The sequence below is a fragment of the Balaenoptera physalus genome, assembly GCF_965194825.1.
Source record: "Balaenoptera physalus genome assembly, chromosome: 14".
NCBI lineage: Eukaryota > Metazoa > Chordata > Mammalia > Artiodactyla > Balaenopteridae > Balaenoptera > Balaenoptera physalus.
The window spans coordinates 54414311-54431014 of NC_138893.1; the positions used below are offsets into that span (position 1 = coordinate 54414311).

The window sequence follows — 16704 nt, forward strand, 5'->3', positions numbered from 1 at the left end:
GTGAGAATTAACTTAGATAATACAGAGGGTATAATAGAGTGATTAGTGTCCATCACAGGGTAAATGCTCAGTGCACGGTGGTTATTTTTATTATTGTTAATATTATTATTAATACTAGCCTATCCTTTAAGGAGCTCCTTGGTTTGGGTGGGGAGCAGGAGGGGAGAACCTATATATACATTAAAGTGCTTTAGGAGCATGGGGAATTCAATATATACCAGGGCCAGGTAGTATCCAAGGAATGCTGCCCCACCCTCGGCCCCGTGGAAGGATAATCAGAGTTGGGACAATCAAGGAGGCTCCCTGGTAGAGACTCCTTTTGAGCTGGGTTCTGGGCTGTGAGGGACGTTCCCAAGTTGGTGGTTCCTCTTAGGAGAGTCCGTTGATCTCCGCAGACAAGGACGAGTGCGCCAAGGACAACGGCGGGTGCCAGCACGAATGTGTCAACACCTTCGGGAGCTACCTGTGCAGGTGCAGGAACGGCTACCGGCTCCATGAGAACCGGCAGGACTGCAAAGAGGGTGAGGCTGGACCGTGTCCGGGGTGGAGGGCATGGGGAGGTTCGCCTTGGCTGCCCAAGTGTGCACATGTGTAAGAGTGAGAGCGAGGGGCGCTTGTTCCAGGTCTAGCAAGCCCCGAACTGAGGCTCAGCTTCTGCCTTCTCTCCTCCCACCTTCCTGCTCAAGAGTGATTTTCGCCAGGGCAGTCACTCCTTCAGGAAGCTTGTAGGGGCCCTTGAGTGCTCTCCTACAGTTGTTATTGAAAAGTGGTTAAACGCCAGGCTGCAGAATCAGACAACCTAGGTTTAAATCTTGGCTCTGCTACTTACCAGCTGTGCGACCTTGGGCGAGTTACTTAACCTCTCTGAGCTTCAGTGTCCTCTTCTGTTTAAAACGGACTAAACATACCTCCTTCTTAAAGTTTTTGTGAGGGTTAAATGAGAGCATGCTTAGAAAGTATTTCAGACAGGCTGACACATATTAAGCACTTGAAATGTTGATAGGTATCAGCCATCTATGTCATAATCATATTTACCATTTGTAGGTCTAATAGTGAAATAGAATTTGGGGAAGACTTTGCTCCCTGCTTCATTCACTACTGGGAGTCCTTCAGAGCCAGACGGCTTTTCATGTCCAGTCACTCTGGGAAAGGCCTTCCCATGTTCTCACCATCCTGCAAAGGGAGTTTGAGCATCTTGATGAATACACAGGCCTCCAGGCCTTGTCCCCACCACAGAGCCCTGCACGCACATCAGGGTGAGGGAAGATGTGAAGACCTCACACCCCCGCTCTGGGATAAACATTTCGGAACTAGGAGATACTGGCTGGGGCGCCACAGAGACTGGTCAGGGCCTCCCCGGAAGGTTAAAGAATGAGCTTAGACATCTTCAGAAGCCCACCCTCGAGCCCAGCGCTGTGACCCGGACACAGGAGGTCACAGGTTAGGTTGAGAGGTGGATTGGAAGAACTTGGAAGGAACTGTCATTCTGGAACTTAAAAAAAACTTTGTCTAGCCCCTGTGGCGTGGGGGAGGCCAGGAGGGATATAACTCCGCTAAGGTCCCATCAGGTGAACTGTACGCGTTCCCGCACGCTGGCAGGGAGTGCGGCAGCGAACATCCCACATCTGAGCTGCTGCCCCTGTGGGCGCCCGTTCTCTGTGGGGCTGCGGAGCAGAGGCAGCAATGAGGGGAAACCTCCTTGCAGGGCCCCCTCCCTCTTACCCACACTCAGCCTCCAGCTGCTCAGCCTGAAGCCACAGGGCAGAGACAGCAGTGGTACCTCCGCAGTGCCCTCTATTTCCTAATCAGCAAGAGCAAAGGCAGGCCTGGCTCTACCCCCGACCAACAGGTCACTTGCCATCTCTCAGCTTATTTTCTCAATTAGAAGGTGGGAAGGATTAAATGAAAGGATGCAATCAAAGTGCTTAGCGCAGTACTCAACACAGATAGAGACAAATTCTAGCTCTTGGCCAAAACGCTACTTACTAAGCAAGTCGTGGGACCGCTCTTTGCAAATAGCATGGTAACCAGGCCAACATCTGTAGCCTCCAATTGAAATTGCTTTGGAAACTAAAAGACAGAAGGCATAGTGATGGAGATCTTTGTTAGCGCTTACTGAGTATTTCACATGCATTATCTCATTTAATCCATGCATCCCCCCTACAATGTTGGCACCCCTTTTACCAATAAGGACACCAAGGCTCAGAGTCCCACAGCTTGTAGGTGGTGGCACCAGGACTTGAACCGAGGCCCATCTGACCCCAGGGCCTGTGGTCTCAACCACTAACTCTACCATATTTCCAGCGACAATCACAATGCGAATAGCAATATTAAGAAAGGTGACCTGGCTCCAGGAAGGCAGCAAAGCCAAATAAATCAGCAGATCTCTGAGCTGGGGGACCCTTGATTCAGGCCAAACCCTGCTCTCACATATTATGACCGTGTGACAAGAGCTCAGGGAGGAGGCTCTTCCGGAATGCCTCTTCTGCTGCCCACAAATGAATTACCTCTCTCTCTCTTCTGTGTGTCACCCGTCACCCCCAGCTGGCTGTGTACACAAGATCAGCAGTGCAGAGGGGACCCTGGTGAGCCCCAACTGGCCTGACAAATACCCGAGCCGGAGGGAGTGTACCTGGAACATCTCTACAACCGCGGGCCACAGGGTGAAACTTGTGAGTTATTTTCAAAGTTTATGGACAACACGGACTTCGGTATCAGGCTGACACAGGTCTGAGTCTCTGCTCTGCCTCTTCCCAGCTCTGAAACTTGGGGAGGTTACTCAACATTTCCAGGACTCAGTTTTGTTATCTGGAATATGGGACTGCTAATGAAACCTACCTCTCCGGGCTGTTGTGCAGATTAAAAGAGAGGATGCACCTGAAGCCCTCTGCCCAGGGTGGTGGGTGAGAAAAGCTCTGTAAATAGCACCTGTTCACAGTGGTGTCAGTATGACCTGGCACCCATCACACAGATCTGAAGCACTGTTTGAGATTCAATAGTTTCCAGTTACAATATTTTACAAAATAAAAAAAATACATTCTCAAGGTTAAAAAAAATGTAGTCAGTCAGAGGGTTGGAAAGTGGAAATCAAGTTTCCAGATCCCCATGCTCACTCTAGGAATGACTTCTCTGAACATTTTCTTGTGAATTCTTCCAGAAATTTCTGTGTGTGTGTGCACAGGAAAAAATATATATCCTTTTTCTTGCTCACATTTCTCAGATGGATTCTATTATTCATATTCTTCTACAACTTACATTTTTTCCAGTTAACAATAGGAGGTTAAGTTATGTATGCTAATTCTCTCTTGAGTTAAAAATATATATCTTCCAAGCCTTTCTTTAAAGTCCCATCCATGCATATGACTGTGGTGGTCTGCACACCATGCTCAGTTACTTCAAAAGAGAAATGAGTTTTTCCTACAAGTCTTGTTTCTCAGCCACCAGGGATTCCCAGACCGTGGAGTGTAAAACAAACCCTCTTGCCTTCTGGAGAAGTTGTTGTATTCCAGCAAACAGTTTTTAAATGGGTCATTCTAACTCTGGAGATAGCTAAGCTCTTCAGAATGTATATGGATGTCCCCCTGAATTATGGACCAATAATGCAGGGAGAAGGGGAGAGAACAAAGGAGAAGGTGATGATAAATAGACGATCGTCCAGGGACTTGCGTGGGTCTTTACTGGCGAGAGCGGTGAGGAGGACAGGTGGATGAATGGGTGCCCAGGCTGGGCACGGGTGCAGGCCTGGGGCATCGAGGGGTGAAGGCAGGGCCCGTGACCACAGGTGCCCATGTGGGCACCTCATATGCATGGCTGTCCGTGTAGGAAACGCTTTCGGCTGCTCTCCTGGGTCGTCAGAACAGCCTTGATTCTGGGCGAGGGTGAATTAAAGCGAGTGCATTAGAGAAAGGCTGCCGTCTGCTGGAAGATGATCGCCATGGCAACACAAATCTCTGACGACGGCGGGGGAATGGCGCGCCCTGGGGTTGGGAACGCGCAATTTGCACAACTGGTCGCGGCGCTTCCCTGGAAGGGCCACAAGATTTTAGTAACTGCCCCAAACGTCTTTTCCTGTTCTCTACAGTACTGAGGAAATAAAGCAACCGATCACAGTGGCCAGAGGAACCCAGACCTCCAATTTATCTGAGGCACATACATATGCGCTAGTTCTTAAATACTTCCTTGGGAAGTGGATGGTGGGTATATTGATCATGCTCTACCTTTTTGCTACCAGATTGTGGACTGAATAGTTACCAGGAAGCTAGTGTTTGACTGCACAGGGATAGCCATAGGGTGTCCTATGGACTTTTGGGGAGCTCCCCATCTCCCTGGCCCACCGTCACCCTCCCATTGCATTGCCCACCCTGGTCCCACCAGCCTCCCCTTCCTACTCCTGCCCACCATCCCTACCCCTACTCTCTGGCCCCACCTCCCTTCCTATAAGTGTGAAGAGCTTTGCCCATTTCAAAGCTCAAACACAAAATGTGTGTGTCATTCTTACAAAAGCCAGTGGCCCCTCTATTTCTCCCTCTCTACCTCCATCTCTGCTCTGTCACCCCGGGCCCCATCTTGTGAACTGAGATCCCTTCCAACCCCCAGCTAATGTTCTCTCTCCCTCTCTGTCATTTGGTCCAAGTCTTCAGTTAAACTGTCCCCTCTCACCTTGTCCCATCCCCCTCGTAGCCATGGGCAGACCATCGGCCAGTCACGTGCCCAGCGCCTGAGAAGCCCTACGTTTGGGGCTGCAGAGCCTGGTGTACAGCCTGGAATTATTGGGTTGCCCTGGCCTGCTTCAGGGGACGGTCTTGGGGGGACAGGGAGGAGGGAGACAGTATAGCCTGGTGATGGTTAGGAGTGTGACCTTGAGTCAGGCTGGCTGGGGGTCAAGTTCAGCTCCATCCTTCTCTAGCTGTTTGAACGTGGGCAAGCCACTTAACTTTCCTAAGACTCAGTTTCCCCTTCTGCACACTGGGGATAATAGTAGCTCTTCCCTTACAGTATTATCAGAATTGAGTGAGAAAATGCAGGGCTCTGCATGGAAAAAAATATTCAACTCTGGCCAGCCACTCTCAGGACATTGACGTGGAGTAGCGCGCACTTCATGAAGCCTCATTCACACAGTGCAGTGCAGAGGTTCAGGGCAAGGGCTCCTTGACCTCCTGGTCATGGCCCAACTCTGCCAGTGGGTGACCTTGGGCAAGTTATCCGACAGCCCTGTGCCTCAGTTTCCTCATCTGTAAGGTGGTGGTTATCATGGTAGACACCTCACAGGGTCATGAGGATTACTACTTACAAAACATTTAAAACAGCCCCTGGCTCACAGTGAACACCTCGGTCACTGCTGCTCTCATCGTTGAGGGAGAAGCTGCAGGATGTGCCAGAAGGAGCACAGACACCAACAAGCACTGAAACCCTCTGACCCCGGCCATCTTATCCGCAAAGCGGTCGTGGTAGCAATAGCTCATAGGGTTGTTCTGGGGACTAAGAGAGGGGCCAGCTGGAGACCTTCTCAACAGATGTGGCCACCATCACCATGGGCTCCACGCCGCCTGCACAGCTGGCTGGGCAGGTGCGTGTCCTCGTGCCCCTTCCTCTCCCACCCCTGGAGAGGGGGGCCCGCCCCGGCTGAAGTGACCTTGCCTCACTTTCTGCTCTTCCATCCCTAGACATTTAACGAGTTTGAGATCGAGCAGCACCAGGAATGTGCCTACGACCACCTGGAGCTGTACGATGGGCCTGACAGCCTGGCCCCGGTCCTCGGCCGTTTCTGCGGCAGCAAGAAGCCAGACCCCGTGGTGGCTTCGGGCAGCAGCCTGTTTCTCCGGTTTTATTCGGACGCCTCGGTGCAGAGGAGAGGATTCCAAGCCATGCACAGCACAGGTGCGTGGGCTGGGAGCCCGGCCTTCAGCTGATGCCCACGTGGGCTGGAGGTAGATGGGTGATGAAGGCAGGGAAAGGACCACCTTTAATTCTGACCATGGGGGACTAGCAGTGTATGATAACATGTCCCTTTTAAAATGAAACATGGGCACCCATGGGGGAAGGGTTGTTTTCTTTTAATGTCCTTCACTGACAACCTTTTAAAGGGGCAACACTTTGTCGGCGCCACGTTTCTTTCCTCCCTTCCTTTCTTCCTCCCACCGCCCCCCACCCAAGCTTTAAAATTTTACTTGTAATTTTGCTGGTCTGTGAAACCCTGAGTCTGGGTGCTGAGTGGTGGAGAGTAGCCCTTTGTACCCTCCAAGGACCAGTTCCAGAAAATGAAAAGTGTTTTTGTTCCGCATTATTTTTCCTCACTTGAAATAAATAACTTTATTCAGCCCTCTGGAGGAAAATGTTTATGCATATAACTTACATTATTTACTGTGTTAAACGGAAGAAAGTCAGTAAGAACATTGGCTCTGCTCTTTAGCCGTTTAAAGGAGACAACCTGGGACTAGAGCCCTTGAAGCAACTTTGACTCTCTGATCCTGGCCCTCTGGCAAAACGGTGACTGTGCAGCCCACTCAGAGTCTGAGATCATGATGACGACCACTGTGAGGTTTTCTGAGCCCTTTAACAGCCCCTCCTCCCAGTTCTTTCCCAGAACCAGAAAACATGAATCAGGTGAGACAAAATGACAGGTGGCACCTTCTCCGTCTGGCTGGCCCTTGCCTGGGAGAAAACGCCCCACTGTTCACGGCTGCGCTGTCACTTCCCCGGTGACGTTTAAAAGCCACTAACTAGTGACTTCACCCTCTTGTCCCTGCAGACTGAGTGTGGGTGCTCAGGGGAGGTCAGGGTCCTGCAGGCAATGGGGGCACACTCAGGGAGAATCGTTATTTGAGGAGAATTGAATAAGGGACTGTTTACAGAGGGGTGGGCAGGGCGTGAGGACACCATGGGGACAGTGCAGCAACCAGGGCTAGGTTGCAAGGCTGTTACTACCCCCGGCCTGGATACCAGAGGAGGGAACGGTTCCTGGAGCCTAGAGATAGAGGGGGGCAAACAGAGGGCCCCCCAACAGGAGCGAGGCCCAGGCAAGGAGGGGGCCTGGGACTAATGCCCTGACCTCTCTCCTGCCTCCTCTGATCTGCTGGTGCTCCCTGTGGCTGGATCATGAAGGCAAAGGGCTCATCCATGTAGACCCAGAGGTCTGCCTCCAGGGGCCCAGAGCAGGTGGGGAAGAATGGAGAGGGGATCTGGCAGGATGGAAGGAAGGCATCCTGCCCTGCTAAGTGCCCACTTCCTGGCCAGCCACGTCTCAAGAATTTGAAATTTCCCAAAGACAGCTCAGACCTGGAAGAAATTCTAAGCTAGAGCACACATGGGATTAAGAGTTGGCAGTCGGACAGGACTGGGGCCGGGCTGGACGTGGAGCTCCAGCCGGGCTGGGGAATGTTACCAGACAGTGCGGAAGCCACGCCAGCGGGAGGAGGCGTGGAGCACATTGAGGACCTGCTGTGGAGGAATTTGCCTTCAGGATTTCTGTTGCTTTCTAATTTCCCATCCCTCTCATTTACACGTTTTTATTATGTGGTCTCTAGCAGCCTAGACACATGGTAGGATGGGACTCGGGCCAACCAGAGTTACCGTCCCAGTGAAAAAACACAGAAGCCAAGGCTACAGAATATAAGTCCAAAGTACAAGGCGCAGCTCGCCTGTAACACTCACAGGGGTTTCAAAGCTGGCCTACAGTTAGGCTCTCAAATGCGGGCGCCAGCCAGGTCTATTCTGAGGTTTCAGGTTTGAGCGCTCACCAGCAGTTTTGATGTGCTTTTGGTGCCCTCTGCTGGCAAAGTAACAAATTACAGCAAGTCGGCCGGGCAAGTGTGAGCCCTTTTCAGATGCTTCTAGCGCTTCCAGGCAGTAAAGTGGTAAAGATCCATCACATCCCAGGGACCAGGCGGGCAAATCATCCATTGGCCCCAGGTCTCCATAACTGGAGAGAGGAAAAGGCTTTTGTCAGTAGCATGCCCCGGTATTCCCCGAGGCCTCCCTATGGCCCAATCTGGGAACATAGGACCTTGGTTTGTTTGTACGCAAGGGTCAATTTGGACTCCCCAGTGAGCCCTGAAACTCCTGGATCTCTTTTACTCCTCTGTAAAATGGGCTGATGAAACTTTCCCGGCCCTTCGCACAGGGCACACACCAGGCTTTGTGGAGAAAACTGGCCTGTACGGAGCAACTGGGGGCCGGGAGAGGGGGCGCGGAGCGTGCGCTCTCTGTGCGGAGGGGGCATCGCGCTTCTCTCTCCGCTCTAGAGTGCGGGGGCAGGCTGAAGGCCGAAGTGCAGACCAAAGAGCTCTATTCCCATGCCCAGTTTGGGGACAACAATTACCCGAGCCAGGCCCGCTGCGACTGGGTGATCGTGGCGGAGGACGGCTACGGCGTGGAGTTGATATTCCGGACCTTTGAGGTCGAGGAGGAGGCCGACTGTGGCTACGACTACATGGAGGCGTACGACGGCTACGACAGCACGGCGCCCAGGCTCGGCCGCTTCTGCGGCTCCGGGGTGAGTCCCGGGGATGCGGGAGAGGCGGGCCGCGGGGCTGCTGGGTCAGACACGCGTGCGTCAGAGTCTCTGCCGCTTACAGCACCAGTCAGGAGGCCCGCTCTGCTGGAGCAAAGAGGGAAACTGGAGGGTAGTCGCAGAGGAGGTTGGGAGGTACCGGGGACCTGATACCGAGGTCAGCTAGGTAAGAGCAAGTCCTTTTTAGGACTGCCTACTTTTGCAAAGGGTTCATCTCTCCCTGCCCTCCTACCCCCCACCCCCCATTTTTCTTTAGCCTTCAGGCTTTAAAATTTTTTTAAATTATACTTTTGCATATTCCAGATATTCACAATTCTCTCTCCCAATAAAACCAAATGCCTGTGAAAATTATGAATCACTCTTTTACTCCAAACGTATTAGTTACGCTCAAGGTCATGATCATTTTTCTCATTATCACCTCTTTCCTGCGCCACCTCCTCAAGACAGGGCAGGCCTGTTTTGATCACTATTTCCCCAGCGCCTGAAATAGGGCCTGGCATGTAGTTGGCGCTCAGTGCAAGCGTGTGGACCAGCCAGTTCAGTGTCCTGGGCCCTCTCTGGCTGTACCACGCTGGGCACTGCCCACACTGGGTCCCCAGCTCTTTCCTTTCCTCCACCTCCAGGGCTGATCACTCAAGCTTCTTTGCAACTGGCTGGACTTACATTAAATCATTTTGGAGTCATTAGTGCTTGTGCTAAACAGAATCTCAAACTGGCATTTGCATGAGTCTTTGAATAATTTCCCTTCATCTTCTCTCACCCTCCAAAGAAGAAAGGATGCCGAAGTGTGACTTAGCTGATGCAGTGCCTTTGAGAGCTAAAGTCTTTCAAACTGTGGGGTCCACATGCAGAGGAAAACCTTGGAGGGTCCTGAGCAGTGAAATGGGAACTGGGAAGCCCAGTTTGGTTCCGTTAGAATCTGGCAGATAGCAGCCTCAGAACCTGGCTCCCTTTCATCCACCACCTGGCAAAACCTTTCTGACAAATGTAGTGACTCCCTCCCATGTTTTGTCCTTGGACAGGACATGGACCTCAACAATGGTCTTTGTCTTAGGTCTCCTGGAAGACACATCACAGTGGTGACCCTAGAGCTGGGTGATTCATGGTATACACTTTACAGTGAGAAAAACCTGAGCTTGCAGCCTATCTAGTTGTGTGAACTTGAGTCTCATCTCAGTTTCCTCAAGTATAGAATAGAGATAGAACCTGCCTTATAAAGTTGTTGTAAAGTTTACATGAGATGAGATCTGAAAGTGCTCAGAGAAGTGCACTTAATTAATCTATGCACTTAATAAATACTAGATTCTATGTGAGCTATGCATTTCAGATTGTCTTTGGGAAAGCAGGGCTGGGACAGGGGGCGGGGGTGCTGTCTGGAGCAGAATTTGAAAAGCTTTCCTTTGAAAGAGAGCTTGTTTTGTTGCCCTTCAGAGCCTCTGGTGCCAGGGATGCCTTGCGGCATCATCAGGCATCCTATGTCTTTGTGTAAAGTTCTGTCTCATTCTCCTTATTTTAAACTCCAACCACAGCCAACTGGCTTAAAGTCCCTCTGGTTTTCCTTTCTCCTCCCCTCAGCCATTGGAAGAAATCTACTCTGCAGGGGATTCTCTGATGATTCGATTCCACACGGACGACACCGTCAACAAGAAGGGCTTTCAGGCCCAGTACACGAGCACCAAGTTCCAGGATGCCCTGCACATGAAGAAATAATGTTGTTCTTGAAGAACAGGAAATGAGAATGTTTTTGTTATAACAATGGCACCTTGTGAGTTTGCTCTAAAGCAGTGTGCAGTATTATTCTCAAACAAAAACTCAAAATCTAGCCTTGGAGGTGTGTGTATCTGATGAAGTTCAGCCAAAACAAGGAGAGAAGATGTTCCTTTGATTCCAGCTGCAATGTGATCAGTCATGGAGTTTTAAAGATTAAGATTTGACGTCACTGACTATTCAAGCTATGCCTGTTCATTCTCCTCGTCCCTTGCTCCTATGAGGCAATAGCCCACCCTTGGGTGGGTCCTTCCTCTATTTCTGGACGTGCTTCCATAGGTGTCAGGCAGTGTGACCGTGTCCTGGAGACTCGGGTCATCTTCTGTCTATACTGCGCAATGAGGATAAAAGCCTGGCCGTAGCGCATGTGTTCCTCACAGCTTTGGCTGGAGACTTTTGCTATCTCTCTGCCAGGGACACGTCACCCATGAAACCTGAGAATATGGTCATCAGGACTAAAAAAGACATCACAGTAAGCAGTGCACAGAGGGAGCTGGCGTGTGAGGATCCCTGTCGCGTAGCAAGGAGACCGCCAGCCTTTCCTCTGCATCATCGGCTCTCCCTGCCCACGTTGGGCTCCCCCGTCCCTAACTGCATTAGAGGACTAAGGCATCTGCTGTGACTTCAGCCGCACATTTGCTGGTGAGAGTCCCTAATCTGCCAAGAGGAAGACATCCTGACTTGTCCTCCTGCCCTCACTGACTTGGAGAAGACTCCACCCGGCCTTGGGATTCCATGGGCTGAGAACATCTATTCCTCCAGCTTTGGAGGCACTTGCTGTGGTTGACCTTGACTCTCGACAACCAACTCAAACTGCATTTGCAAGACGTGCAAAGACATCTTATGAGGGACCATTCAGGTCCCTCGTGGGGTTAACATCATTGAAAACTGATAAGTTATGTAAGAATCAACACCTTGTGGAACAAGTCTACTGTGACTAACTTCCTGAAACCGGTCGGGTTCAAGAGTGCATGGGTGACGTTGCCTAGACTAACTAGCACTCAGTCACCAACTTGCAGTCAGAATTCACCACGCTTGGCACTTGTCCTAGAGAAGTGTAGAGGATGTTGTTTACATAATTTTGAAACCTCCAGGTGTACTTTAAACAGTGAGGTAGTTCTGAATGGCATTTCATTAAGGCATCTATGGGCATTATGAGCTAAAAGCTGTGGTATGTTAGCTTTAAAAGAGTATTTATGTTGGAATAATTTTTAAATAATGTTTACATAACCCTAAGTCCTGTGTGGTTGGTATCAAACACAGGACAGCGCACGAGAGGGTTTTTGGTGAGAGCCGAGATCGCTCCCAAGCGCCAGAACTCCTTTGGGATGAATCAACCTCATTTGAAACAAAGTATTTGCAAAAGATTAAAGGTGATATTTTTTAAAGATCAGAATATACCCCCAGAGGACTATGTCTAATTAAAATGATTGCTGGGAGTTTAAAAAAAGAAAAAGATGAAAAAAAAAGAATACAAAGAAAGAAGAAATGCATGGGACTATTTTTCCCTTAAAACAGAAAAAAACAAAGTATTATTAATAATAATATATGTCTGTATATATGTATGAATGTAAAGGATCAACTGTCAGAGCCTTAATCAATGCAGTGTGATAAATACTGGCCCACTGATTTGACTGAGTAGGCCCTTCTGGACCTGCGCGGTGTTTTCTGGGTCTTCTTTCACCAAGCTCTCTCTTGGCCTTTCTTGGCCCTGAATGGAGGTTCAGCCTACATTCTTATATCGTGATCTATCACAGCCCCTGTTCCCGGGGGATCTTTGATTCAGCACATGGAGCAGCTTGTCACTGGTTCAGACCTTACCCGCCTCATAGGGTGGATTCCATTTCTCTGATTTTTGTGTTTTGGCGGCTTTTATTTTGCCCCGTCTGATCTTCACAGTTGAAACTGAAGTCAGGATGCATAAGGTGACTGGTAAGGTTCTCTCTCCAAGAACATGAAAATTCTGTAGTTTCAGCCTTTAGAAGTCTGAATAAGATTAATGAATTCCCTGGAAAAGTGAGAGGGAGTCAGAAACAGAGTCAGCTCTGCCTCAGTATTTGCCACCCTCATGAAACAATGGTACTTATTTTTCTCTCTCTAGTATGAATATTTTCAAAAACACAACTTCAACAATTATCAACCTGTGGCCAATTTGAAACAATGGGACTCTTATGAAAACCTTTATTTAGGCCTTCTGTGAGTGACGTATTCCCAGAAAAGACAAGCTCTGATTCAGCTGGGGCTGGCCAGACCACTCCCCTGGAAACTCAGACTCACAGGACGTACGCACAGGGCAGGTTCTGCAAGGAACGTACAGCTGGCTTCACGAGAGAAAGTCCACTCAGCAGAAAGACCCAGACCCCTGCCTTGGCTCTTCCAAATGCCCAGTGACCTTCCTGCACATATCCCAGGGGACATTACCCCTGCCTGCTTTGTCCTTGGGGCTGTCACAGAGCTCCAAGAAGACTGGCTTCAGTTCAGAGAATTATCTTGATGACCCGATGAAATATTTGGGGTCTGGGTCTTCAGCCTGGTCCAATTCTAGTGTAATCTGGTCTAGTAGATGCTAGAACCTGGATCCCAGGGCAGGGTAAGGATCTGGAATTAACTTCAGCTTGTGGAATTTCTCCAAACAGAAAATGAGGCTGTGCATAGATTCACTGTAAGACTATTTTCCTCTAAAGTTAAGTTTCTTATTACTCATGAAACGCTCAGCCTGGTTGAATCATTTGTAAAATCTTGCTAACTAGCAAATCACACTGGGGTTTGCCGTTGATGTGGTCTATTTGATAAATCTCAGATAATTCGTGGTATTGTTATTATCCAGTGTGTGAACAAGTGTTCCTTTGGCTTCAGCAGATGTTTTTCAAGTTTCCTTTGTAGACTGAACTTCTGAAAAATAATCCCAAATGCCTAGAAGGATTCTTTAAAAAGAAAAAAGAAAAAGAAAAACCGTTTAGAGCATTATCTATAAATATATTGTATTTTTTATTTTGTGTAACTGTACATTTCATGAAATGTTGTCAGTTGCAAAGAGAAAGGGGAGAGGAGCTAACATACGTCTAGAAAGAAATGTTTCATTAAAGAATGTGGATTTATTGATGTGTCCTGGGTTTGTATTATAAGTTCAGACAAGATCTTGGTGATCATTTTCTCCAATACCACGAGAACTTGGGGAGGAGATTAAAAAAAAGGGGACCCTCACTCTGGCTTTCTACTCTCTCGTGAGTACCCAGTGCCTGGCTCCAGAACAGAGCTCCCTGCTGGACCCAGAAAGTCACGAGCAAAGCTAAAGAGGGCTTCAAAATTGCCCCCTTTCTTGGACCCAAACAGGCTGGAAATCTGACAACACGAACGTTGTGGCGATGGTTGCAGCTGTAACAGTGCTAGATGTGGTAGACATCTTCCGTTTGTCCCTCAGCAATTCTCTCCACCTGGTTTTGAGCCTGAGGACCACATGTGACATCTAAAACTGAAGGTCACGGCTCCTATAAGGGGGCTCTCTCTCTGGACTCTGGCAGCCACTCCTTTCACCTGTCCCTTCAGACCTGGGGGGAAATGACACTTTGCCCGTCTAACCCTCGTACTGTATTATTCCCCAAAGGGAACCTTTATAAATAGTCCTTTTAATAAGCCCCCTTAAATATAGCTAGTTGAGTATATCACTCATTTCCTGTGGGGGCCCTGGCTGATACAGGGTCCATTTCTAACACAAGGACAGAGACGCCGTCTGATCAAGGACAGTCTTTTGAGGTTGACCAGATGAAGAGACTTTAGGGTGTGTTTGGAGTTTTGTGGGTCATATCAGGGAAGGGTAATATGGCACCATGTTTTTAAAAACACTCAGTCTTAATGCAAAACTATTTAACACATGCAATTGTTTTGTGCTATATGTAGAGTGTCAAGGTTTTATGACTTTTCTGCCCTTTTGCAGTCACCAGTACCCAAAGGATGAGCCCCAGTGGTGCAGGGGTATGAATGCTTTATGTGTCAGTCAGGATAAGGTAGCTTATGCCACAACAACAACAAAAAACCCTCACATGTCAGGGTCTTTACAGAAGAAAGACTTATTTCTTGTTCATACTACGTGTTCATCTCAGGTGTCTGGAAGCCCTTCCACGCCATCCTCAGTCAGGACTAGGCTGATGGAGCAGCTGCTACCTGGAGCCTTGCTGATTTCTGTGGCAGAGGGAAAGAGAGTGTGACAAATCATACACTGCCTCTTATGACTGCCTAGGAGTGACACATCACTTCTACTCACATGTCATTGGCCAAAACAACTCATAACTCAACTCACGTTAAGAATGAAATGAACTAGAACCATCTGGTGGGTGCCACTAATGATTCTCACGTGTGACATTCATAGACCAGGAAATGACCAGAATCCTTCTGTTTGTTTTCACATTTTACCGCATCACTACTTCCCTACTGATATTTTAGATAAAGATATTTTAAAACCAGAACAAGACCACCTATCATTTGGAATGGACCAGCTTTTTAAACTGACCAGTTGTCGCCTGGCAAACTATCAGTGTGATTGGGCTTGTACAGGTTTAAATACAAATGATTAGAGAATCGCAGGGTTGGCAGCTCTAACCTCTCACCCGCTAAGGGCATCTCTTCTACAGTTTCTAAAGTGATAATTCTCAGATCTAATACCTTCCAGAGGAGGTGAGCCGGCTCACTTCGCCCATAACCTCTTCTTTGGGTGATGATGGCAAGTTCCCTTTGCAGAACCACCTCCCCTCACATTGGAGGGACCCACGTTGGGCAGACTGTCAGCCAGGCCTAGGTCCTCCTTGGGCACATGACCCAAACCAGACTGTTACCAACCAGGGTCCTTGGAGTCTTTGATCAATAGAAATTGATAAGAGGCCAGACGAGAAATTCAGGCAAGGCTTTACTGGGGCTCCTGCTGCAGCGCCAGGGAGCGAAAACATGTAACAGGTTCTCTTGCTCACTCCCTGAAGGGGGTGAGCTGGTCCCTTATATGAGGTGAGGGTAAGGGTCAGGCCAGAAGGGTGACTTAGGTGGTCTGCCCACCCCGTTGGTGGTGCCGTGTGCAGGGTGTATGCACAGTACCCTGCTTCTGTTCCCGACATCTCAGAAGTGGCAGCTGGGGTTTTTGGTCTTTTTTGTATCTTGTTGTTCATGATTTGCCCCAACTGCACAGGCACACAGTTATTTTTAGTCCCTTATAGTTTCTTTGTATTTTGTTGCTTGAGGAGAGTTTTGTCCAGGTGCAAGCACTGCAGCAAAGGGCCCCAGGTCCCAGATCTCAGTCTGTCTCAAGACCAATCAGATCTTCTTCCTGGAACTGGAGTCCTGGTCAAGGGGCAAAAGGGCCAAGCTACTTCGGAGCTGGTTTTCCCTGGGAGGATATCCTGAGAGGACTGTCTAGGTGTCCTTGCTGCTGAAGCCTCAGGAGCAACCCAGAGCTGGGGTCCCTGCCCTCTCTTCTTTCTGTGAGCTCCCCTACACTCAACCAAGCCATTCCCTTTCTTCTTAAATTAGAAAGAGTCTGTTTTGATGCTTATGACCAGAGAACCCTGACTGACCCAGACTCTTAGGCCAGGGCACCCTCTGACTGGAGGTCTTAGCAATTCTTCTAAAGAAGTGACGTGTCCATCAGAGGGAGAGCTGGTGATCAGTGGACGCATAGCAAACAAAAAGAGTCAAAAAGGACCTTGCTGGCCTTGCCCATCCACAGACAGCCTCGTCAGAGGGAGCAGGGGCCATCAACTCAAGTTCCTTGGTCCAGCTCTCTGGCCCAGGTGTGATTCTATGCCCACCAAGCAAAGTTAGGAGCATAATTTGTACCAGTTGTGCTGATTTAAATAGTCCAATCATTGTAAACTGTATTTTCTCCACTTTATAGATTCAGGCGGAGGCTGGAAGAAGTTACTTCACTTGCCTAAGACCTCACACGGTCCAGAAGGGCAGCCAAGGCTTTCCACACAGGCCTCTCTGAACTGTGCCGTCTCCCCAGCGTCCAGGCACCTGTGGATTCAGTTTAGCCGTCACCGTGGAGCCTTGGGGACTGGAGGCCCCATGAGGCAGAGGCCACGTAGGTCTTATTCAGCACAGCCTCCCAGTGCCTGGATCCCCACACCCCGTTTTCCGGTATCCCCTGCCTAAGCAGACGGTGCCTCCACGCCTGTTAGTCAAGCCCCAAAGCCAGGAGTCGGCTTCATTCTGATCTTCCCATCCCCTTCTCTCCCCTCCCCTGCCCCACATTTCTTCCATCATCAAGCCTCACTGCCTTTACCCCCGCAATAAGCGACAAACCCATTCACTCCTCTCCATCTCCACTGTCCTCATCCCAGGGCAGCCAGCGTCACCACTGGCTAGGGCTCTGCTAACCAGTCTCCAGGTTAACACTGATGTCCCCTATAATCCAGGCTCCACAGAGAAGCCAGTAATCATTG

The 16704-nt window shown here is 49.4% G+C and overlaps 1 protein-coding gene across 1 annotated transcript in view; it reads left to right on the forward strand.

The window, feature by feature from the left end:
• Positions 1-14425, forward strand: part of TLL2 (tolloid like 2) — a 139482-nt gene extending 125057 nt beyond the window's left edge. Inside the window, exons 17-21 of the mRNA XM_082423659.1 lie at positions 396-521; positions 2545-2672; positions 5664-5877; positions 8241-8491; positions 10085-14425. Of these exons, the coding sequence (XP_082279785.1) occupies positions 396-521; positions 2545-2672; positions 5664-5877; positions 8241-8491; positions 10085-10219 (854 nt within the window). The 3' untranslated portion in view covers positions 10220-14425. The remainder of the gene's footprint in view (positions 1-395; positions 522-2544; positions 2673-5663; positions 5878-8240; positions 8492-10084) is intronic.
• The last annotated feature ends 2279 nt before the right edge of the window (positions 14426-16704 follow it).